Here is a 25,899-nt window from a genome sequence, read left to right as displayed (position 1 = left end):
AAATACATTTGAATTAAGAAGGAAAAAGAAAACTCAGAATTGAATGAACCATCTGAAGAGGCATTGACGTCATCTGGGCAACTCTCGCGATAGTTTGAAACGCATGGCCGCCTACAGTGTTTACAACTTCTCGAAAGGAAGTAAAGAGAAACAAGTCTTGACGAAGACGGCTGTTGAATATATTCAAATGCTTTTCATTCATACTCTCCTTTTAAAAGTGCAAAATTAACACCGTCAAGGACAAAGGTGTTTTCTGCTGAGCTGTGAACAGGTGAAGACAGGCTAGATAAGCTACAACACAGGTAAGCTAGCCTGAGCTAATGCTAACATGAGCTAAGGTTGGAGTGGTTGCTGCTTCTGTGAAAAGATATAGAAGCGTTTTTGTAAGGTTTCTTTACTTCTAACGACAGCGGAGTATCCATTTGATAAAATGTAAGGACTTTTATTAAAAAATGATACTTTCTGAGCTCTAACAGAATAGACATACCGTAAATGCTAGTTTGGAGTGCTTTGACTGTCATACACCCGCCACAGGTGTCTGTTTGCAGCTTAGTGTCTATTATTTGATCCTATGTCTAAACTTCATAACTTCTCTTATATTCGCTCATATTGGTAAGGTTTTTACAAATATGTATAATTATGTATATGCATAGTTTTCTTCATACATCATCTTCAGCTTCTTGCACTAATGTACTCATGCATTGTCTTTTCACGAAAAACGTTTTAGGTCACTGGGTGCTGTGATGTCCTCGACCCCAAGAAGACTCAAACACGCATCCTGCAGGAAGAAGCACTATCCTAGTAGCACTTATCTCACACACGTCTGACAGCCAACCACCTGAGAAAAATTACTTGGACGCCAAATACGGGATTTGACCGGATAGATTAATCAACAGGAGATATGTGTGACTCAGCTGGAGGTGGTGAGAGTGGAGGTGTGACCGGTGCAGGGCAGGACGCAGAGGCAGACACTGAGCCCCCTCATCAGGTTCCACATTTAACGGAGAAAGACATCTTGGAGACATCAGAGGAAGGAGGAGAAGAACCGTCTGCCAAGCGGCCCAAAATGAACATAGAGGAACAAGGGCTATATCAGGTCGGAAACCCCCTGAAGATGGATGGAGAAACACCAGCTGAATCTGACGTACAGCAGGAAGACACGGCCCCACCAGCAGCACAAGGTAGAGGACCTGCAGCTACATGTTTGAAATAAATGTTTCATTCAGGTTAAAACAATGATTGTACGGATTTTTATGGGTGATAGTCTTTACTTGGAAATAAACTAGTTAACCCTTTGATGCCAGGAATGGGAGAACCACAATGTGAAGAGGAAGGTCAAAAAGAGGTCCTCATCAGTGGGAGAGGAGAAGAAGAAAAAAGTCATCCGTATGGTGATGGGGGCCATGATGCCTCCTTAGACGAAGCAGAGACACAAAGAGAAGAGCAAAATGGCAACAGTCCTGCTGACAGCCCCAGTGAAGGACAGCAGTAAGTTAATAAAAACACCAAATGTATTTTTACATTTCAAGTAGAAATTGCTTTAAAAAAATCAGAGTACAGCTGACTGTTGTATGATAATGCTGAATCATTTCAATAAGAGTATTTGTTACCCTTCATCGGGGACATCAACTTTACAAAGAGAAAGAAAACAAATGTTTCTCTGAATTAACAACTTAGCTTTACTGAAACGTGTTCTTGAGCTTTGACAATGTTGACCCCCACATCGTTCATTAGGCAGCTGTCTATGTGAGTGTGTGTGTTTGTGTGTGTGTGCACTGTCAGAAGTCAGATGAAACAACACATGAGGGGCTTGTGATTAGGGGCTGTATCTTCACAGCTACAGACTACAGCAGGCTGTAACGTTTCTGATTACACATTTCTTCATGTTGTCACTCATAACCACCGGCTGAAACCGGCATAATAAATACAGGCACGGTGGGATGAAACGGAGATACATTGAATTTGTAACAAGGTAACAATACACAACGCGTTTCTGTGTAAAAGCCTGCGAATAACTCGAAAAAAAGGGGTTATCCTGTTATCATTGTATCGTTAAGAGGGAGAAAGTATGTAAGGTGAGACAGAACTTCATGTTATTTTGTTAACTTTAAAGAAACCAACACCTTAAAGGCTTTATGTGATTGTTTGATCCAGCAGATGTCGCCCTTGAGCACCAGCATGAAACCAAAACAACTCATGCTGCATTGTTGTGTTAGCATGCTAATGCTAGCGATCTTTATTATGCTCGTATCTTCACACTGCATGTAAATTTACCTTAAATGAGCGTGATCTAGAAACACAGTTAAGCAGTGAGTACAGTATGTTATTCTTCTTTTCTCTAGTCCCTCAATTAAACAACTTTTATACATGAGGGGAGGAGTCAGCCGGCCGTCCGGGCAATGTAAACAAAGTGAAGATAGGACTCTGAAAACATCACAGACAGTGGGACTCGGGTGTTACACCCATTGTAGACAGTCATGACTCACAGAGTTATTTTCAGAGGATATACTTGATTTCTATTACATTTAAGTGTGAAAAATCACATATAAAAACTTTAAAAATTAAGCTAAACAATAAGATGTCTGTTCTTCATTGATTTGCGATCAACACTGAATGCAAGCTGTGCTGTTTAACTGTTTACAAAACTGCTCAGTGTCCACTTCATGCAGTCAATTTGAGTTTATGCTTTGTCACAATAGAAGTGTAGAAATGCTGCCTGGCATCAGTACATGTCAACCAGGCAATAAACTAGACTATACAGAGCAATTAGTCAAGTTTAAATTAAGTATTGTTTCAGGCAGCCATACCTATGATATCGAGAAAATGGTGTAATTTGGGCCTTAAGAGAAGAACAATACACAAAACACAGTGACAGTTGAAAGAGACTTGACCTGGTTTCCAGTATCGACAGCTAAAGCAAAGCAGGGCATCACCAGGAAATATTTGCTCAACTTGCTTTAATCCAAATATTAATCATAGTAACACAAATGCAGCGATTAATATTTGTAATTTCCTGTGAGTGTTGGATGTTGCCTCTGCATTTTATAAAAGCACTTGCTTTGAAGTGGGGCGGCAAACACATGGCAGCATTAACTGATTAAATATTCAACGCTATCAATCATTACAACAGCAGATATACAGAGCTGAGATGCTACAGCATGATAAGTGATGGAAAGAACCTGCAGAGGCAGGAAATGTAACTAACAATCATCTCCACTTTGTAGTGACAATGGCTCTAAATGGGCCAGAGAAATTATCTAATTAACCATTAATGTTCCCATTTGTGCAGGTTGATATGTAACTCTGACACCTAGTGTTTAAAATGGGTACTGCAGTCTAAATTAAAAACATTGGAAGGCTGTGTACCCCTCCTCTCTAGAGTGGATGCTCACACAGGTTACCATGTGGTGGACTCTGAAGCTTCAGTGTTTATCCAGCTCTGCATGGGTCTGTAAACCTTTCTGTGTTCTAACCTCTCTCCATTTTTCAAAAAGCATCTCCAATATTGATCCTAGTTTGAGCACGTTTCTGCTCGTGGAGCTTATTAGAAACATGCAGAGGCTTTTTAGGTCGGATACAATCCGCTTCCATCGCCGCAACACCTGTTGCTTTGACCTGATAACTGCTCTCATATCTGGCAAACTGAGGGGTGTCCAAAACTGCTGTGTGGGGGTGGCCTTAAAAGCGCCTACCTTCTCTGGTCCAAACAAATCCAGAGCATTCAGGAGCAGAATCTAAACTTAGAAGGAGGACATACTGGCTGCTGCATTGTTGTTAGAGAAGCCAGCACTTCAACACTTCTGATCATAGAGTAAGGTTATTTTTATGATTTAATTCAGTAGATATCTTACACATTGGACCTTTTAAGACCAGCAGCAAGTCTTGTCATGGGATTTAAAAAAAACCCATAAACATCTATAATAAGAAGTTGTGTCTTTCATTGTGCTGTTTAATGTTACCTGTCTGTCCATTAAACTCATCATGTGAAGATTTACCCTCCTTTCCAATCTCGCTTACAGCCTAGGCCTAGATTTTACCCAGAACCCTCAGATGCTGACTGGTTCCTGGAGTGAGTTCTCCATCATTCCGGAGAATTACCTCAAAGGCTGCAAATGGTAATCTCTTCTAAAATAAACACGTTGCATTGCACACCACGGGGATTACGTGTGGGAAGCTTTGAAGGTGCTGAGAATACATCTTTCATGTCATGATTGCATTTATGAGTCAGAAGACCATCACATTTTGCTCATTTTGTGAGGAGCAGAAATCAAGGACACATTTGGCTATCTTGGATCAATGAGGAAGGCAATCAGTGATTTCTAAATGTGGAAATACTAGTTAAAAGCATCTAGTAACAGTCTCATAGTCAAGATAAAAGAACATGTCAAGTCTTACATAAAGGTTTTTATGCTTGGGAATACTAAAAATAGCATGTTTAGTCTGAACTGCCCCTTTACTATTTACCCCTATAACATAATTCTTACCACAAGCCTTACTACATCATATTTTTCTCTCACTCCCTCGTCTTCTAAACCAGGGCCCCTGATGGTTCCTGCATCCTGACCAACAGTGCAGACAATGTGCTCCGTGTGTACAACCTTCCTCCAGAGATTTACAGCTATAACTGGGACTTGCTTCCTGAGATGGTGAGTGCACCGACAGCTTACCGTCCTAATCCCTGAATGTATGCGTCGAGGACGGAAAAGGGAGAGCTGATCATGGAAATGTTAGAAACCTGCAGAAGACCTTCAATTTGTGTTTATTAAAGCAAGGAAGATGAAATAAGGGCAACGACTTTTTAAAAAGCCCGCTTCTGGGGGCGCTATTAGCCTAGCGGTTATGACGCGTGCACCATATACAGAGGCTACAGTCCTCAGCGCAGCGGCTGTGGGTTCTAATCAGACCTTCGCCCTTTGCTGCATGTCATCCCCCTCTCTCTACTCCCAACATTTCCTGTCTCTCTTCAGCTGTCCTATCTCATAAAGGGAAAATAGCCCAAACAAGTCCTCGCACACAATTATGCCTTTAGAGATAGGCACCCAGGTTTTAAAAACTCTTGACCTGACATACTTTATGAACACACAGGTCATCAGAATCTACAAATATAGGAAGTTTAAAGTCCTGAACCGTTACATATTGCTGTTGGAGTTTCTTGGCCCTCACCTACCACTGCTCGGTAGAGCGCTGAAAGCCCCTCTGACTCACAGGTTTATAAACTTCTGTACTTTGTGTTTCCAAGTCAACCCCTCAACTCATTTTGTTGGTAGGTTAACCAGTGTAAGAGGGGGTCTTGAAGCAGTCTCACAATACATGACATCAGTTTAGCTGTGTGCCCACCACAGACTGTAAATATTAAAGGTCCCATATTATGCTTTTTCTGGTTTTATATGCTCTTTAGTGTGTTTTCCAAGTGTCCTGTGCATGTTTAGACACATCTACGTGCAAAAATTCAAAGTCCGTGGAAACGCGGCTTCTCCTACGTCCTCCTGTTAGCTGTAGCATTAGCTGCATGTAACGCTCGGTTCTAGCCCCCCTTAATAAAAATGTGTCAGTGTGTCTTCATTGTCAGTGTGAGATCACTGATCTAAGTCCATTGGCTCGTTGTGACCAATAACGACAGAGCGGATCGGCAGACCAATCAGAGCAGACTTGGCCCACGTGGGGTCTAACAGTGTGGGCTCAGCAGAGTGTAGCTGATGGACTCAGAGCGGAGAGGGAGCAGTGAGGAGCAGTACATGAAAACAGACACTTTTTTCAGACTTTATCTATTGTGAATGTACAAAAGTAGGTACATAGATTAAATATACGAACCCCAAAAAGGGCAGAATATGGGCTCTTTAAAGGACGACGCCTGAGTGACGTCAGCCACCTGTTCCTGCAGGGGGCTCCGGAGGCTCATCAGCAGCAGCCACCATGAAGGAAATCCTGTCTCAGTCTAAGTTTCAGTCAACCTAACGACAGGCTGAGAGCTGGAGCTGAGGCGTGTTTTAAGCCTCCTGACAAACCGTTACATTGCGCCCACCTGTCAATCAGTGAGTGCCAGTGATGACAATAATTAATCAGACCAATTTCATTTTTTGTACCAGGCTGTAAACATGTTAATTTATGCTGTAAAAACTGCTTTTTTGCCAGTCATGTGTATGTGACTTCTGGTGTTTCTGGAGCCAGCCTCTAGTGGACGCTCCACGTACTGCAGGATGTTGCACTTTCACATTGTCTTCATTTTTTAAGACCGGAGGTTGCCGCTTGGTGCCCACCTACATGGTGACATAAGGACAGCATTGGCCCACTTTACAATTTTGCAGTGTAAACACAAAATGACTAAAGGGCAAAATGCAACAATGCATCTTTTGAAAATCTGAATTGAAAACAAAGCAAAGAGGTACGAGTGTAAAGAAGTATAAAAGCACCTTTGGAATTAAAAGGCCTTTCCTTTGTTACTTCAATAAATACACATTTCTAGAAAGTTATAAAAAGATCTCATCAACATGTCTGATTTGTTAGAAATGTTTAGTAATTAAAATGTCATAAACCTGTTTTATCCTCACATCTTTTTGGACTTGTGTACTAAGACATTCATGTTGTTGTTGTTGTTGATGACTTCTGCATGTTTATGTTCTCCAATGAAATGAGAAAACATAAAGACAACATTCACACTCTCAGACAGCTGCTTGGAGAAATGTAAAAATGATTATTTTAAGTAGAACAAAGAGGCTTCATGTCATTTAGGGGTTGGGAAATATCAAGCAGAGAGCCAATCTTGTAATTGTATTACAGGCTGTGGGATCACTGAACATGGATAATTGAAATATAATCCATCTTCCTTCATTGCAGGGATCTTAAACCGTTTGTGAAAAGGGTAGAAAATTAAGATTTGATTGCTCTGTTTCCCACTGGCTTTTGGCTTTTTGTATGATACTTTAGTAAAAAGCCTTTAGATTGCCATCTAGCCTGTCTGATAGATCCCATCAGTCATTCAAATGCAGCATAACGTTCCATTTTCACATGCAGTCCTGAAAATCTCTCGAGAAATTCAGGCAGACGGCCCCTGAATTCATCCTGATCTGGTTGTCCACACTTGTACCTCATAGTGAGAGACCCTCCCAGTCGGACAGTGGGGTCTCCCATGACGTAAAAAGAATGACACAGAAGTGGCAGACAAGCAACAGAGTCTGCTATACATTGCCCCCGCCACCCCCTTGAAGGTCTAGTTAATTTTATTAACTTACGTAGCGCCAGATCACAAAAGAAGTAATTTAAGGATACCTGTCCTATAGATCAGGTATCACGCACGGTGGAGTTCCTCAAACTCCCACCAGCGGACCGTGAGCGCACGTTGGGAAAATATGGCGCGTGAAAAAGCAGACAAAAATGTCTGTGTTTTTTTAAAGGCTCCCAGGGTGGTGAAGATGGCAACATTCCCTCTCCTGCTCTGGGTCCAAGTGCTGCACGCCCCGCCCTTGACAAAAGCTGCACACTTTGTGGATCATTGTCATAAAAAGAAATGTTCCAATGTGTAGTTCAATGTACAGTTCAAATAATTGTTCAGTTGTTATATTGACCGCTGTCATTGAAATAAACACATGATCATCATAAGTGTTTGTGGCAGGTAAAACTCCTGATTAAGTCCAAGTAAAAATATTGGCTGTTTGTGTTCACACATGCAGCTCACCCTGAAAAATTCAGGAGTGTTTTGGACATTTTGAACGTGAAACGTGTGCCAGCGATAACTGTGTGCTCCTGTTCTAACAGTTCTGTCTCCTTTGCCCTCTTTTATTCTTTGGCAGAGTCCAGTGCTTCGAATGGCCGAGGGAGACACCATCTACGACTACTGCTGGTACCCTAAGATGAACTCTCTGGACCCAGACACATGTTTGTGAGTGCAGCTTGATCTTTTCACTAGACTGTGCCCTGAGCCCCGGCTCTTAACAGCTGGATAGATGAGACATTTAAAGTTCACTTTGAAGGTCGATCTGCCAGATGGTGAGTGATGCATTCAGAGAAAAGTTACTATGTTGTTTATCGGGGGCCGGTGTCGGTCAGTGAATGGTGTTTTTAATCTAGGTGGTCAGAGTGAGACACTGTGTGATTGTGTGTGTGTGAGAAGGATTTTCTGCATGCTTGAGCTTGTCTCTGGAGTATTGAAAATATCGCTGAATGCTTGTGACCCAGTCTCTGATCCCTCTGGTATTTGAACTTGTTGTGGGAGCCGTCTGCCAGCTCGGGGAGAGAGGCTGTAAAAGCTTTGTGATGTCTCTCATTATGAGTGAAGAGTTGGCCTTCGTCTTCTCTGCTTTTGCCTCCGTTGCGATCCACTCAGCTGTTTGAGGCCCACTGTGCTTTTCAGCCTGATTCAGCCCACTAACAGCTCTCTCGAGTCCAGACAGCACCTAAAGGGCCTTGTGATTCTCTGACTCTGGGCTTTTGCTTTTTCTCGTTCTCTTTTTTTTTTTTTGCCATTCATTTGCAGGCTTTTAAAATGTGGTAATAATGACTTCACTGTGAGTTTGTTCATGCGCTGTGAAGGAGAGCCAACATCAGTTTCACCCAGCCGTCACCTTGGAGAATACTTACTGTCTGTAGTGAGAGAGGTAGGCCTGTGCTAATGAGCTATGGTCAAGTTGCCACCTCCTCCCCCCGTGCTCCCGTCATCATCCTGCTGAAGCCTCCACCCGTCGACAGATTCTTCTGATCAAGGCCCAGCGTTGGCACTGCTCCACCCCAACATCAGACAGCCTTCTCTCTGTGAGAAGAGGGCGGGGTCGAAGGTCAAGAGATGCATGCCCAAAGATGAGAGTAGTGTAAACAGCACAATGATCAACACACGACTCATGTGGACAGCAATCCACTTGAGAGATCTGCGTCTATCTGCCAAAGCCCTGAAAAGACCTGTCTGTTGTGAGGATGAGGATGCCAGCAGGAGCTGACAGCAGATTTTCTTCAGATTGCTGCCACATATCAGAGAGGAGCACCTGCAGGGCACAGCTAGGGGGACATATATACTCAGAATGAATTATTAAGGGGCGAGGCAGCTAGATAAAAAGGTTTGAGATTATTAAACACATTTATGGCAAAACCTGTTTGTGCCATTTTTCTGCTGCCCCTCTTCTCCTCCCCTCTCTCCACAGCTACCATTTTGTCTTTCATCCTCCCCCCTTTTGCTCCTTGAACTCTCTGTCTGCCAAAAGCTGCGCATTGTTGATGCCCCCTCCTGTTGAGAGGGAATAAGGGCCCCTGTTATGGCTTGGTTAAGTTGCACAGAGTTCTAGGCATTGCTCCAAGCTAGCAGCAGTCTAGCATTATAATTGGGCATTTCCCTGCTCTGGAATAAAGCTGCGGCTCAGAGGGGCCATAACAGAACACGGCAGCAGTGGTTGGGGCTAATTTCCTTTGTCTAATTGAGCCACAGTGATGTTTAGGCATTTGTTCAGTTCCAGTAATTAGAGTTAAAAAGGCATGGCTCAGTCTTTTGCCCTGATTTGAATCAATAAGAATGGGCAGTGGTCACAATGCTGTGTGTTTGTTGGGATGTGTTGATACATTCAGGTGGATGGAGGTTAGAAACAAGACTACATGCAAAGGACTACAGCATTTTTTGGGTGTCATGCATAATTTATATGTTTGAATTTGCTTTGCATCCTCTGAGATGCTGGTAGAGCGTTTTATTCCACCAGTTAGTTTGCTTTACTTTAGAGGGACACACACCATGTCTAGACTGACACATCATGTTGGTGCAGCGCTGCGCTTCACTCAAGTGTCTCTCTGTCTACATAAATTCCTAATATTTCAAACATGGATTATAGCTTTAAGCAGAAACATTAGTAGCACTTCTTTATGTGGAGTTTTCCGTTGGTTGGAGTTCTCCTGATCTATTAACATGATGCATAAGATAGATACTCAAGTTCTTCATTATTTTACATAGATCCTTAAAGCCAAGGCCACCTCCATATCTAACCCACTCTACGTTGCCTAAAGCTACTGCTAGCAAAATGAGTTAATATGATAGTTTCAGTCTGGACAATAGACTGTATAAAACACGGACGTTGTCTCAGTGATGTTACCCGTTCGTTTCTGAAGATACGTTTTGAAGTCAAACTATGGCATTTGGTCAATCTAATAACAGGCAAAGGAGGGGGCTCCTGAATTAGTCTTGTTTTAATCGGATACCGTCCCCTCAGGGATGATAAAGACTGACTCCATGAAGTTTTCTCAACATTGTTTCATCATCAGCATCCTTCACTCTCTATCCCCTGATGGCCTTTATCCACAATGTCTTCATTACTAATTCTTCCCACTCTGTTTTTTGTCTTCATGTCATTCTCTCTCTTTCCAAAGCTTGGCCAGCAGTAGCCGTGACAACCCCGTCCATGTGTGGGATGCTTTTTACGGGGAGGTGCGAGCCAGTTTCCGTCCCTACAATCACCTGGATGAGCTGACGGCGGCCCACTCCCTCTGCTTCTCGCCCGACGGATCACAACTCTACTGCGGCTTCGACAAAACAGTCCGGGTCTTCTACACGGACCGCCCCGGGAGAGACTGTGAGGAGCGGCCCACCATAGGTAGGTCTTCCACTTCTGTCACACACTTTCAACTTTGAGCATTTAAGTGACGGTTTTATGAATATGCTGATCAACCAATAATGCTGTCTGAGGATATAGCTTTAAAGAAATTACCAACACGGTTTTATGCATCTTAAGTTGACAGAAATGTATAAAATCGTCTGGCATTCCTGTTCTGGGCCGGTGTTTTTGTCCAATGCTTCTTGGAAGTGATGGGAATTCAGCAGCACACAGATTGAGCTTCTATTATTATTTACTCATAATGAAATCGAGTTACATAAAATACATATTCCCATTCGAGGGCATGGACTACTTTGAAAAACTCTCACTGTTTTTCAAGGACACTTCAAACTCTGAAAGTTGAGAACTATTTAAAAAGAAGAATCCAAAAGTTATGTAAAATCCAACCCACAAAACAAACAATAAGTAAAGAGGGACGCTGTGAAAAGATGATGTGAAGTTTGTTGTTTTCTTGTATTGAGAAGGTTTCAGCTGACAGCCGGCTGTCACATCACACAAGCTGAAGTCTCCTTGAACAAACCTACCTACAAGGAGAGGTTTTTTATTTTTTTATTCTGTAGCGGTGTGAGAGAAAGAAAATGAAGGGAACTAAATGTTTACTGTGATGAAAACCCTTTTTCTCTGTGACACTATTCAAACAAGTTTCAGGGAGTTGCCAGGTTTGTGTCGCGTTCCTGGAATGAGCAGAATCTGTGTTTGTCTTGAAGTCAACAGGAACAGTGACCCTTTCAAATCCATGTTCCTGTTTTTCTATATTTCATTAGATTTATTATTAGTGACAAGGTTTGTAGAGTAAGTGCTTCTCATCAGGGATTCAAAAACATACAAGGTAACAAATCCAAACAATCAAGCCAATAAATGAGGATTTTATTCATCCATCCATCTTCATTGGGCGAGAGGCGGGGTAAAACCTGGACTGGTCACCAGCCAATCACAGGGCTGACATACAGAAACAGACAACCAGTCACACTCAAACCTACAGGCAATGTATAGTCACCAGTTAACCTGAAGAGGGGGAGGAAGCCAGAGAACCCGGAGAGAAGCCACCTAACATGCAAACTCCACACAGAGAAGCTCCTGTCCAACGGGGATTGGACCCAGGAACCTTCATGCTGTGAGGCAACAGCACTAACCACTGCACCACCAGATTTTATATAGGGAATATTAAAACTACAAGTCTGCTGTGCTCGCAACTCAACATCTCGCTCTGATGTTTCTAACTTTCTTGTCTGTTTGATTTTAATAACTGAATTTTGGGTTCACTCGATGGTTCAGCTCAAAAGCACATGCAGTGATCTATGTGAGGACTGTGACTTTTTCATAGAATATAAAGGTGTGTAAATTTGAAAGAAGGAAGCTTTTGAAGTATCAGATTGTCCAAATTGACTTCATGCATGCGTTGTTGAGAAATGTTTTCTCCTCGGAGATGTAATCAAGGATCTCGGAGCGGCCAGAAAGTCAAACTTTGAGTCGACGTCTTTTTCAACCTGTTAAAAGAGCCGAGAGCCCTGCCAAATGATGCTCTCCTCTCTTCACTGCAGTGAAGAAACAGGGCCAAAGTGGCATCATCTCCTGCTTTGGCTTCAGCCCCTGCCAGTCTGTTTACGCCTGTGGCTCTTACTCCCGCTGTGCTGGCCTCTACTCCTGCCAAGACGGCACCCTGCTGGCTCTGCTGCCGACCCGCCATCACGGAGGCCTCACCCATCTGCTCTTCTCCCCTGACGGCAACTACCTGTACACCGGCGGGCGCAAGGTGAGCGCACACACACACTTTCATACAGACACCTCAGGGTAGTAATCCTACTCAGGTTTATGATAACACATGCCGTTACCCCCCCCCCCCCCCCCCCCCGTTGCAGAGGAAAATTGGTTTACACAAATATTACAGAAACTATTGAATATGAGTTTTTATTCAGGGTTTCTGTCTTGATGATGTGAGTCAACTTGTACTTAAAGGGATACTTCACTGGTTGAAACATGAATCTGTATTGACATTGGGTCATATATGTAGTAGAAATGTGAAATACATTTTGAAGTTGGTGCCTTCTTGGCCGAGAAAAGACAGGAAGTGTCTTTTTGGATCATGTGGAAGAAAGACAACAACTCCCAGAATGCACAGCACCGCTATTTATAGACATTTACTACAACACTTTAGGCCGATTCCTCAGCTGACTGCCCATGTGCAGGTTGAAAACATGAGGAACCAGCGATGTAGTTTCACCCCGCTAACCGCAACAGCTTCCGATGATGAGCTTCTGATATTTGCGTCACTTGAAGCTCCTTTTCAGACTTAGAAATACAGAGATTTCCCATCTCAGGGGAAAATGAGGGCGGGATGCACGACCATTCAAAAATACTACCAGGTTTCTAATGATACAAAGATTAATGCAAATGGGTCGAGTATCCCTTTAATATGCTTAGGAGTTGAGACATTCCCCTAAAAGTGAAGACTTAAAGACTCACTGTATTCTACAAAGTTCCTGCAGAACATTTCCATCACAGGAGTTTCAATCTATCTATAAATGTAATATGAACAACAAGGAGACAAACCCTCAGTGTCTGGAGTCCTCTCTTAGTTTGACGTCACACAAACTGTCCACAAGGTTCTTTTGATACAGATGTAGAGACTCCCTAACTATCAGCTTCTGTGATTGAATGCCCTCCTTTCATTCCTGTTATCCGATGTCACTCTGTCCACATTAAATATAAACTAGTTACCCGTTCACAAAGTTTATTCTGCAGCATGCACGTCACTCTTAAAAGTGAATTTAGCTACAGGGTCAGGAGTGCATATGTACCGTGCAGTGACTGTATCATCAAGAGGTCATTTGGAAAATCTCAGATAATGTGAAGTTGCATGTGTGTATATTAGTATTTGAAATGATCAATAAACAATCTGAATCTGTGCATGTTCAGTTTTCATTAAGGGCTGTTGAGGTTCTGCCTGATATAGTATGCAGTACCCTTTATAAACACTAGGTGTCAGTTACATGTTGGTCCTTTAAATCAAAGTTAACTAATAACTAGTATTTCTACCAATGCAGAACACCTACCTTTATTAAATCAGTAGGAGATGGGGTGCTGGTGGCCCATTGTTTGGTGCGCACGCCCCATATATGAAGGCTTTGCTCCTCTAAGCGGGCGGCCCAGGTTCAAATCCCACCTGTGGCTCTTTTCCCGCATGTCATTCCCTACTCTCTCTCTCCCTGATTTCTGAATCTATCCACTGTGCTATCTCTCCATTAAAGGAACAAAAAGCCCAAAAATAAATCTTTAAAAATGTACTCTATATCCAAAAGTGTCATGAGATAACTTACTGTATGCAGTGATTTTGGATCTTTAAAGTTAAAACATTTAATAATTAATTGTATTTTAGTTGCAAGCTAAAGTTTTTTTTTTTTTTTTTCTGAGTAGGATCCAGAGATCCTGTGCTGGGACTTAAGGGAGCCGGGAAAGGTTGTGTTCTCACTCAAGAGGAACGTGGCTACAAACCAGCGCATCTACTTGGACCTGGACTCGTAAGTGTGGACTGTAGTTATCGTCTTTTATAATGTTGTATAAACATCTATGACATGTTGCTTTATGCGCTAAGTTGATGGTTGACAGATGTTTGTTTGGTTTTCTGTCTGTGTTTTAAGGTCTGGTAGGTACCTCCTGAGTGGTGACACAGAGGGGGTGGTGTCAGTTTGGGACACCCACACAGCGCCTCCTGATGGTAACGAGGAGCTGCTGCAGCCTCAGCTCAGGTTCAAGGCCCATTGGGACTGCACCAACGGTATCAGGTATGATTTACATTGTCTTTATTCTTATTGTCAGAATTCAAATATAACAACAAGTGTTAACAACCATACAGTCACAAAAATAAGGATAATGGACTTTAATTAGAAAGAAAACAGACACTGATTAGGAAAAGACGTTTAAAGGCAGGGTTGGTAATTTTTGAAAACTAGCATGATTTTGAAAGTAGCATTCCCTCAGTGCTCCGTCTGCACCCACCCCCTCCCCTCTGTGCTCCCTCTAAAGCCACGCCCCCTCACTTACATGCACACGCACCATTGGTCCAGAAGCGGACTTCAGCTCATGCTCTGAGTGTGGGCTAGAGCACGCAAGGGTTAGAGAACGAGCAGGGAGGCGTGTGATTGGTTCATCAGATTGGTACCTCGTCACAGACATTGGTCAAAGTTTTTACAGACAACTGCTACAGATGACGGATTTTCTTTGTTCCTTTTTCAGAGCACATGAGTTATTAATTTCTGTCAGGACCTAAAGACATTTTCAAACAAAATCTTCTGGAGAAAATTACCAACCCTGCCTTTAAGTCATGTTCAGTGTTAGCTTTTGTGCTTGGTTGTCCTGATTGGTTGCACTGTCAGGGTCCCATAATCTTTAAAAAAATGGAAATCTGTTGCAAATAAAAAATCCTTCAACATATTTTAGATAAGAGGAAAATATAAAAGATAAATATAACTGTTTTGTAAGGGTGTGAAACAGTTGTTAAATAGTCATGTTGCTTAGAAATGTATATTCAGTGTATGCTGTGTGGTGCAGTTCAGTTTTTTAAGGCGTGTGAAATGCATAACTTGTTTATTATATGCCTGTTTTATAATAGGTGTAATACTGCAGTGCAAACCAGCAGACATTTCAGGTCCTTAAATCCTTCTCTTCTGCAGTGTTCATCCCTTTATGCCACTGCTGGCAACATCCAGCGGGCAGCGCCAGTTCCCCTGGCCCGGCGACAGCGAGGGTGAATCGGCCTCCGACGGCGAGGGAGGAGAAGCTGTGATGTCACCGCAGGAGATCAGACAAGACAACACCCTGTCTCTGTGGTGGGCGGGGCCGCTCGGCCCTTCGGCAGAGGGGGGGCAGGAGGTCCCGTTAGGTCAGCCAGCGGACACAGATTGAGTTACACCTGCCATGTGATATTTATTTTGGGAGTGTTTGGTATGGATCAAGCTCATTATGGGTCAGTCAGATTCTCTTTGCCATCAGCAACATGAAGTCTTGAGGTGGAAAGCATTTTGGATGTTACCTTATACATGACCACATTTACAGTCTGAATGTGCACGTCAACATCTACACACTCACAACTCTTACTTAAGGAGGATTGTGAAACATTGCACATCAGGTCAATGCAGACATTCAGGGCTATGGGGATGTGGACTTCACTGTTGTAATGCCAAATTGTTAAATAAGAATTTGAACTCCATGCCAGGAATGTGTTGAGCGCTCAAACCAAGGAGGTTTTCCTTTTAACCTTACTCAGGTTGTACAACAGGAAGGTTGCACAAGGAGTGGACTGTGGCCTCTTAATCCTCCATTTTTATATTGAATTAGTTTAAGATTTGTTTTTTTTTAAACACCAAGATGAAATACAAAACATATTTTATTAAACTTTGGTTATTAATAAGGAATCCTCTTCCTGAATCGGAGGAGATCGATTGATTTGAAATCCTTGTGTGGTGTGAAACAAGCCCAGCATCGTTCAAATCTTCACACCTTGCGATCCGAGTTGTACCTGTGGGAGTGTTTGTATACGTGTGTGTTGCTGTGATGCTGCCCAGGAGATTCTTATCCTGCTATAGTAACAGTAAGTGCCATTTTGTTCTTGAGCTTTTTGTGTTTCTAAGCTGATGGGATCTCTTTGTTTTTACCTTTATTTTTTTTTAAACTTTAGGACGCACTAAGTGTTGTGTCGCCGAGTGCATGCCCACAAAATGTATATTTTTGTAAAGCCTCATTGAACATTCTGATTTTCTGAATGTATACTCTGTAAGCAGCTAGCTTGATTACTGTAACCTCATAACCTGTGAAAGTCTTTTAGGTAGCGGGTGCACCGAGTGATGTCTTATGATATTATTTGAAAACTAAAAAGTGCTCTGATTACATTTGAACTATGCTTGAGTGGCAGCACAAAGCACATTGTGTGTGTATGATGTTTCTAATGTACTGCTATTTACTGTTGGTGGGGTGTGCTTTGTTGTACAGTTTCAAAAGGAGCAGAGCAGGCTCCATCCTAAGCCTTGTAACTTTAAGTACTGATGATCACATGACAGTTCTGAAGTGTCGATCAAGGTTCTTCTTTTTGGAACTCAAATTTGTTGCCAACAAAAGCTACAATACTGAAGCTACTATACCGTCATATACACACATTTACTTCACCAGGAAGCTTTAGGAACCACACAGGCCTTGGTGTTGACGTACACTAGTTTTTGATTGAAAAAAAAAAAAAAACTGTCAACAAGTGGATTTCTGCTGGGTTTATTCAAGCTGGAGTGAATTAAAGCATATCTATTCACAACTTCACGGTCTTATTCACTTTTTGTCCGTTTTTGTTTAAGGCAGACCAGAGTTGGATGCCAAACTGAATGCAAGATTAAGTTACACTCGAGTCAAGAGGCAGCTCTCATGAAGCCAAAGGGAGTTCTGGCTGTCGCTTATGAGATGGAAACTATTCATAGCTTTCACCTTCCGCGCACACATTCTGTATGAAAGTGAACACACTCATGTATTTGATTGTCTGAAACCACAGGGGCACGCCGAGCAGAGAGCCAAGTCGCAGTTGCTGCACTGTTGTGTTGAACACGTTGCCTAGCAACCGGCTCTGCCTTGGGAGAGGAGAGTGGTGAGAAGGACGACAAGTAGGAAAATTAGGGGGCATAGAATGAGAAACGGTGAACAAGTGTAATAGATTATCCATTGCTGCCGTGATTGCTTGTTTGTCTGATGGTCTGGACTCGTCTTAATCTCGAGCAGAGAGTGAAGTGTGTGAGTGAGAAGCTGTTTCAGACACCATGGGGGCGGGACAGAAAGTGGGTTTGATGCTTTAAATCAAGTCAATCTGTGGACAGTTCTCCAGACTTTCTGATGACTGGTTTGTCCTATATAATAAACTAATATATTTGACATACAGAATAAATCTTAACTTCAATTATGTATTAGTGTCATTGACTTTAAAGTTTTTACACTTTTATATATAAACACAATTGACTTAAATGAATGAGAAAGGAGGTTACTGGTTGAGTAAACAGAATAACTGACGCTCTGCAGTGTCCCTTGGCTTCTTTGAGTTTTATATTCAAAGTTTAGATTTCTATGGCCAGACTTCACTAATGCTAAAGAGTTAGTATTTAGCTAACATGTTACCCTGATGGAGCGTCCAACAGCAAAAACACACTATTTCTTTTTAAGACATTAGCCACAACAAAACAAGAAGTCTAAATTTGAGGTCTGTCTTAATGAACCCTTTTGTTAAACAAGAAACTTTGCTTACAACATATCAACTATAAAAGGCTTGAGTGTGTTTTTTTACAGGTCATTGCACCGCCGCACCCAAAGTCACAAAATGAATCACACAATGGTAAAAAAGACTATTCTTATAAAGACTATTCTTATAAAGACTATTCTTATAAAGACTGTTCTTATAAAGCTCTTTTCCAGTCCTCTGACCACTCAGAGCACTTTCCCCTTCATATAAACTTAAATACTCTGCTTGGGAGCTATTTGGGGTTCATGGTTTTGCCCAGTGACACAATGACATGCGGACTGCAGGAGCTGGAATCGAACCGCCAACCTTCTGGTTAAGAGACGACCAACTACCGCTGATCCACTGCTGACCGAATCACAACTTCAGTAGTTAACTAAATCTTAAAAGCAGTGCCATAAGTAATTTCTAATTGTTGATTTGGTGACCCAAGAGGATTAATCTGTACATCTGATATCTCTGCTGATCCTTCCCTGTTCAGCGTTCTCCCTCAAAACTTCTTCTGCTTCATCTTAGCTTTGTGTTAAGGACAATTTAAACAAAAGCTGCTTCGGCCTTCAAAATTGTTTTGTCGAAATATGACCCAGTGATCAGTGACTAGACATTCAGTATACTAATAGGTCTTCTAGCCGTTGGTTTGTGTTTGTTTTTTGAGGTCATATAGATGCATTATAAATAAATTAAGACTGCGTCATAACAGGTTAAAAAAAACTCCTGTCTGTAGTCGTCCTTTTTTAGAGTTATTTTGTCCTCTCATTTAAAATCATGCCATTTATCAAGTTATTGCTGCCCAGCTGTTTTATGATTATGCAATAGTTCTCGCTGTTCTCAACTTTAAGTGCAATCCCATTTTCTCAATCACATGCCACATACATTTCTCTCATGGTGTTTATTCCATCATTTGTATTCGTTCCTTTTTTAAAGGCCACAATGTTTAATTCTCTCCATTTATTTATTTTCATGTAAAAATATTAAATAAGGAGAACAAGAACAGGATAATCCCCCCAGTGCCTAACCCCCCCCCCCACAGCGTCCTGTAAAGTGGTATATGTTGGATGTATCTCATGACACACGACACACTTCATCAAAGTCACATTAGCTAACCAATGGTATATAAGTGTGTGTGTATTATGAATGTCATCATGCTTCCTTCTGAGGTTAAAACCGCAGCATGTTATATTGATTTCTATGTAAATGTGTTCTGCAGTGTCCTGCTGTTTAAAGATTTGTCAGAGGCTATTCCACTGAACCAATAACAAAATTCAAGCTGTTACATTGAGCATTTGTTATTTTTTAATGCTAATCTTTTACGTCTGTCCATATCTTATTTGTATGTGTATCTGCACTGCCTTCAGAAAGCCGGCTCGCCCCAAACCTCAGTGCTGTCACAGATGACAGCGGAGCCATTATCTTCATCCCAAGGTGGCCGCGGTGTAGTCTTTCCACTTGTGCAGTTAATGAGCCAATCCACATAGAGTGTTCTGTGTTTCTGTGTTCTGTGCCTCCATTTATGTCGCATCCTGAGTGAGTCTCCATGGCCTCGCATAAGTGCCTTCCATTAGACAGGCGCATGCACACAAACTTAACAGTCCCAGGGCTCATCACCGGCGAGTGTGCGGAATAGTAAGTAATGGGATCTTGATATTAAGAAAGACATTTGAAAACAATTATTCAAATGGCTGTCTGCCTGTTGAATCGCCTAATCCCACAGAGAAGCGCTCAAGCAAACACTCAGCACCGTGACCTCGTCTGAATTAGCATGGAGGGAAAAAAGGGAACACGCAGCTCTGAAGTTTGAGATGCTAAAATGTCTAGACCGCTCTCTGGTTTGTCACTCTCATGCTGCCTTTGAAAGGAAAAGGCTTTTTTAGAACATGAAGCAGAGGGAACAGATTCGCTGTGGCTTTTAGAGGTTGTCATACATGACATTTCTCAAATTGTCAAAGGGACGGCTCCTTTATCTCTGAGAGTCTTTCGATGTGTTTGGCAGGCGCTTGGCATAAGGCTTCACTCCGACCTGGCACTGACACACCAGAAGAGTACAGTTGTAACATCCAGATTTCTTCAGTCTCAGTGTGTTATATGCTGGCATGTACACAGCTCAACACATATTTGGTATTCTTCTCACTCTACACAATTTAAGGAAACATATCAGTAAAAAAAAGCATAAAGCAAGGAGACAGATTGCAACCAAATCAAATGTTGGTTTCAGTCGAGGTGAGTTTGTCACCTGTTTGACCCCGGTCATCTCAACATGAGTTGAATGACATTCATGACAGTTTGAAGAGTAACCCTGATATTCAGTATTGCACTTTCCAAAAGCCTGAGGACTAGGTGAAAATGGAGGCAGCATCCCTGCTTGTAGTATGTAACTGTGGTGAAAGGTAACAAAAGGGCATCTGGGTGATGCACTGCTCCACCTCCCAATTTCCCGTGGAGTTCCTCAAGGCTCAGTCCTTGGTCCCTTATAGTTCTTCATTTATGTTACCTCCAGCTTAAATCCACTCTTAACACAACAAAGGTCCCTCTTTTCATGCAGATGACTAACTTCTATAAGAGCTATAAAGGCTCTCGAAGCTTTCACTGCTTTAGGTTTTCAAAATTAGGGTTGCACATATTATCTGAAAACGTGATAAAACACTTCCTGGATAGTTTATACAGAAGTCTTTTGGTAAGAACAAGTGTGTGTAAGCCTATTTGAAACGTTTAAAATTGGTGTTAATTTTTGACCATATCATTATTTTTTGTGTGGATTCTGGGGGAGCGCAGCTTCTGTTAGATACAAGACAGTGCTGTACAATATAGGAAAACCCTGGTTGTGATATATATTGCGATAAGAAAAAAGAGAGAAAACAAACCAGATAAAACATTCTTTTTTATGTTCATATTAGGAAATGATGTGTTCTTTATTTCGATAAGTGCTGGCGGTGATGCAGTCGTTAGTGCGTGCGCTCAATGTATGGAGGCCATAATGCTCCAAACGGGCGGCCCAGGTTCGTATCCAACCTGTGGCTCCTTTCCCGCATGTCATTCCCCACTCTCCCTCTCTCCCTGATTTCCAGCTCTATCCACGGTCCTATCTCTCCAATAAAGGCAGAAAATGCCCCCCCCCCCCCCCCAAAAAAAAATACAAATCTTTATTTTGATAACAAAATGTGGTAAATACAAATCAAAAGTGAATATTATGTATGTCTACGTTTTTGATTTTTTTCTGCTGTTCTTCATGTTTTACACAAAACTTGTGTTTACAGCATGTCCCCCCTGAAGCCAAAAAAGTTTTTTTAACCATGGGTTCATTAAGGGCCATCACCAGGTCAAATTTGTCATGTCCAATACTTTGACATATAGTAGGACTAACTGCTCAAGGCAGCACTATGTACAGCTTCAGAGATGCAGACAGCCTTGTATTAGCAGTGTTGTGTTGCACTATTATTCTAGTTAGTGTCAGGCTCCATGAGTTTCCTACATGATGATCAATGGCATCTTCTATTAACACGAGCTAAGTCAGAAGCCAAACCCCAGAATAGTGAATGTCTTTATGAGCATGTGTTAAAAAAAAAAGAAAGAAAATGAAACCCCTTATTGTTCTCAGTCAGGAGTAGAAACGCAATTTTCACACCGACACATTTTCGGCTCATTATAGACGGCCCAGTCTGAAGTTCAGATGACTTGAGGTTTTACTTACAAAGCCCGAATCTGCAGGGATATTTTTATAAGTCCCCACCAACCCATTTCATCAGCTGCCAAAATAGCCGCGTTCATATGAATATATCCCATTTCCATTCCAGGCAGCGGTGGTGATTGACGCGTCCTTGTTCTCTGGTTTACATTAGATGTGAAAATAATTGGCACCTGTATTCATGCACATGCTCTGAAGCCGGGGAAAAAGCACAGCACCAGAGGTTTCATTTCACTGTGCAGTCTGATCCTCTCTTATCCACTCCAGATGTGGAAGGCACACACATGAACATCTATCTGGAGGAGCTAGCAAGATTAATACGGAGAAAAGATGTCATTTCATAGTATTCTATACTCTGGCTGGCAGACGGAGATGAGAAGCTCTGCACTGAGATTTTTTTTCTCACGTATATATAAGCCTTAATGTCTGTGTAGGTTCTCAGATATCCAGGTCATGGTTAATTTGAAGATCTTCAACCAGTCCAGTTGCCTTTGGATCAAGCTTCCGATATAAGCCTTAATGCATATAGAATAAACTCAAGATATGTACTCGCATGTCTGCCTCTATCCTTCACCTCATCATCACATCCTGCTCTCCCTTTTCCCCCTCTGGCGATCCCTGTAGCTGCTTATCAGGAGGGCTGGCCTATTGAAGTACATTAAGCTTCAAGTCTCCCAGCTGACCCTGACAGATTGGATGTGATCTCGGTGGTTTAGCAGGGTGTGTGATGCCACATGCAGAGTGGTTGCTTGTGTAATTGCCCTCTGGGGGGGAAAGGTAGAACAGTAGGGCCTGAAGTCATCCACCTACCCGCCCTCAGGCTACATTGGACATTCTCTTGTCCCAGCATCTGTCCATTCTTTACACCTTTCTTCACCCCCTCCCTCCCTCCCTCATCCGCCTCTCCATGGTGGCTGGAGGGGGAGGCTTACCGAGAAAGTCGGGCGGTTGACACGGCTGGAGGCAGAGCGGTGTCGGGGAACAGGTGGAGCACTCGACCAGGTCAGAGGAGCTCTGCTTGGAACTGAGGAGACAGATGGAGGAGGAGATTAGGAAGAGGATGGAGACACTGAGGAAAAGAAAAAGGAGGCAGGGGAAGGGAGAGAAGGTACACAGAGGAGAAGTGTGTGTGTGTGTGTGTGTGTGTGTGTGTGTGTGTGTGTGTGTGTGTGTGTGTGTGTGTGTGTGTGTGTGTGTGTGTGTGTGTGTGTGTGTGTGTGTGTGTGTGTGTGTGTGTGTGTGTGTGTGTGTGTGTGTGTGTGTGTGTGTGTGTGTGTGTGTGTGTGTGTGTGTGTGTGTGTGTGTGTGTGTGTGTGTGTGTGTGTGTGTGTGTGTGTGTGTGTGTGTGTGTGTGTGTGTGTGTGTGTGTGTGTGTGTGTGTGTGTGTGTGTGTGTGTGTGTGTGTGTGTGTGTGTGTGTGTGTGTGTGTGTGTGTGTGTGTGTGTGTGTGTGTGTGTGTGTGTGTGTGTGTGTGTGTGTGTGTGTGTGTGTGTGTGTGTGTGTGTGTGTGTGTGTGTGTGTGTGTGTGTGTGTACGTACCTGCTCCAAATATTCTCATAAAGTCAGGATGAGGAGAAAATTGGCCCAGGTAGGCACATTGTTGGTGCCCTGCACCTCATAAAGGCCTTCACAGTGTTAGGATTTAACGTTTGTTGAGAGGTTAAGTCAGGCCTTTTATTGTAGTAGCAGCCTATAACTAGCTTGTTGTTGACTCCATGGACACTAAGTGAATACACTTGACTGCAATAACATTTAACATCTGGCAGTGCTATGTACAAAGTCCACACTTCCCTTACCATAACAGGAAGAAGGAAGATCATCGATTACAAAGGACAGAAAAAAACAATGTTCTGCTAGTTCATTATAATTTTTATCTGTTGCTTCCTTATGAAACCCCTGATAGTTTTGACCTCTTTAGGCTTTTAAAAGTTATTGACATTAAACAAACTAAAAGGTGCAAGTTAAGCGTTTGTCCAAAGCGGACATGCATACATACAAATGATTTTTTTTACTCTTTCCTGTGATTACAAGTACTTTCCCGTATTCGTTTTGTTTGTTGTTTTTCTGTAATCCTGACTTATTCATCTTGTACTCTAAGAGTTGAAAAAGCACAAAACATAGAAATAGGCTTGACTGATGTCATTAGCGTGGGCTCCGGCAGCATGGGCATGTCGGGGATCTGGCCTCCAACAGGGACCAGCCTACAAAATGTCTTCTACATCACCAGGAAATGATCCCGTTGACATAAGGAAACAAGCTTTGTTGTTTCAAGGTAATGAGTTAAAATGACTCCATTACAATGGGAACACCAGCTTTGTTATCGTGAGTAATGTGATAATTAAGTTGAGATCTCAAGAAAGCTAGCAAAAGCCTCTGGGTGTCGTATTCAACAGCTAACAGACAGGAAGTGTCAGCCATTAAGGATTGTATCAATTTTAACAGTTGGGTGGCAAATCTGAAAAAAAAAAAAACAACAGCTGATAACTAGGTATGATGTCGGGGTCCTTTTGGTGGGTCCTTGCTAATAACTTAAAACATGTCCTGAGTTATAACCTTTATTCTCTGATTATTGTATTTATTCTGATCATCTGATAGAATCCCAGCTGAAGTTAAACTCCACAATAGGAAAACATTTCTAAACAAATAATTTTTATCCAAATTCCACAGATTGTGTTTGCAGTTTTTTATAATTTTTCTTGCAGGAAGCAACTTCTCATTTTCTGACAAATGACATTGTGCATTATAAGAATCCCACATCCCACTCAAATGTCAGGCAGATTTAGTATGCTTGTCCCGGAGAATAAGTTACAACACACTCCAAATCTGTTCAGAACTAGTGTGACGTGTGGAGATCTCTGCAGAATATCTGGGTTAGGGTGAGTGTCAACTGAAGCCAACTCAGAGGCTAACTTGATTTTTTTCAGAAGCTGGAAGGAGGGGTGATGAGTTCAAGTAACTTCCTGCATATAAGATACCCGACCAGCAACACCAGAAACTGATTTGATTGCATTTTGAAATCCTGCAGTGTAACCTTGCAGGGTTAAAGTTATTTTCTGTTTGTGGTGTTTTTTTTTAAGGTTAGAGAATGATTGCAGCCAATGAATAATCCTCATAATTATAGCAAAACAAGAACAAACATGCAGACTGGTTTTAATATGCAAATGTAGGTAGATGTGTGAGGGAGATCAGCTGTCAGGTACAAATTGTTTACTAATGCAGAATCAGCCAGTCGCTCTGTGCAATCCATAAGTGTGATCTGCACAACCCCTCACCTCATTTAATCCCTACCACCCCCGTCTCTGTCACAGGAGTGTGTGTGTGTGTGTGTGTGTGTGTGTGTGTGTGTGTGTGTGTGTGTGTGTGTGTGTGTGTGTGTGTGTGTGTGTGTGTGTGTGTGTGTGTGTGTGTGTGTGTGTGTGTGTGTGTGTGTGTGTGTGTGTGTGTGTGTGTGTGTGTGTGTGTGTGTGTGTGTGTGTGTGTGTGTGTGTGTGTGTGTGTGTGTGTGTGTGTGTGTGTGTGTGTGTGTGTGTGTGTGTGTGTTGGCAGGGGAGCCGTTCTCGCTGTGGCGCTGTGCATGTGTGTAAAGATGAGGAAGCTCACAGGGACAGACAGATGCTGAAGGATAAAGACGTGCAGCTGAGATCTATCAACTGGCAGGCGGGCGAGGGTGCCATGCTCTGACACCGAGCCACACCCCCCCTCGTGCACGCACACACTTGTGCAACATTCATTCCCATCAGGGTGCATGTTTTCCTGTCTGAGGTCTTTCTGTGTGTTCCTGTTCTCTAACCATAATCCTCACATGCAGAATGTTAACAAAGCTCTTACTGTAATTGATTGTGTTTGCATCACACTGTGTGAAAGGGATGCACATGCCTATCTGCATGTGTGTTTATAGTTCATAATGTGTGTGTGTGTGTGTGTGCAGTGTGGTCTGGCAGCTGGAGCAGACTTCAGCCAGAGTCACCGGGGAGCGGATGCGGTTATGAAGAGTTGAAGGTCGGTGCAGTAAATGAGGTCAGCATCAATAAATAAGCTGTAATAACCACATGCATCTTCACACTCCTTAGGTTCACTATACCTCCTGAGTGTAAGTGTATTCAGTCTTTCAGCGGTGTGGCAGGTCTGATGTAGGTGGTATCTTATAGCTCTACAGTTTAAAAAAAAAATGACTCATCCTCGACACACACAAACACAAATGCCAGCGAGAGCCACATTTCTGCCAGTTTCCCCCACACACATAGATTCCCAGACAGAGCAGAAGGTTTGTTTTTCATGCCAGCTCCACCTCTGAACTACTGTTGTCTATAAACCAGTCTGTCTTCCTCCACTACATTTAGCTCTGTCATCTGCCCTGCCAAGGTTTTGGGAGGCCAGCT

At 42.5% G+C, this 25,899-nt stretch overlaps 1 protein-coding gene across 1 annotated transcript; it reads left to right on the top strand.

Moving 5' to 3' along the window:
• The first annotated feature begins 79 nt into the window (after positions 1 to 79).
• wrap53 (WD repeat containing, antisense to TP53) lies at positions 80 to 16,878 on the top strand. Its single transcript, XM_061031471.1, has 11 exons — positions 80 to 302; positions 728 to 1,181; positions 1,305 to 1,488; positions 4,020 to 4,115; positions 4,538 to 4,646; positions 7,788 to 7,876; positions 10,336 to 10,559; positions 12,122 to 12,333; positions 13,995 to 14,098; positions 14,219 to 14,362; positions 15,251 to 16,878. The coding sequence occupies exons 2-11, from the start codon at positions 902 to 904 to the stop codon at positions 15,480 to 15,482; spliced, it is 1,674 nt and encodes a 557-aa protein (XP_060887454.1). The 5' UTR covers positions 80 to 302; positions 728 to 901; the 3' UTR covers positions 15,483 to 16,878.
• The last annotated feature ends 9,021 nt before the right edge of the window (positions 16,879 to 25,899 follow it).

This window comes from Labrus mixtus, chromosome 23 (genome assembly GCF_963584025.1).
Source record: "Labrus mixtus chromosome 23, fLabMix1.1, whole genome shotgun sequence".
Lineage (NCBI taxonomy): Eukaryota > Metazoa > Chordata > Actinopteri > Labriformes > Labridae > Labrus > Labrus mixtus.
This window is presented reverse-complemented; position numbering and strand designations above follow the sequence as displayed.

Coding starts and splice junctions, on each gene's coding strand:
- wrap53 (XM_061031471.1), top strand. CDS start 902: ATGTGTGACTCAGCTGGAGGTGGTGAGAGTGGAGGTGTGACCGGTGCA. Junction 1,182..1,304: donor GGCCCCACCAGCAGCACAAG/GTAGAGGACCTG, acceptor CTTTGATGCCAG/GAATGGGAGAACCACAATGT. Junction 12,334..13,994: donor TGTACACCGGCGGGCGCAAG/GTGAGCGCACAC, acceptor TTTTCTGAGTAG/GATCCAGAGATCCTGTGCTG.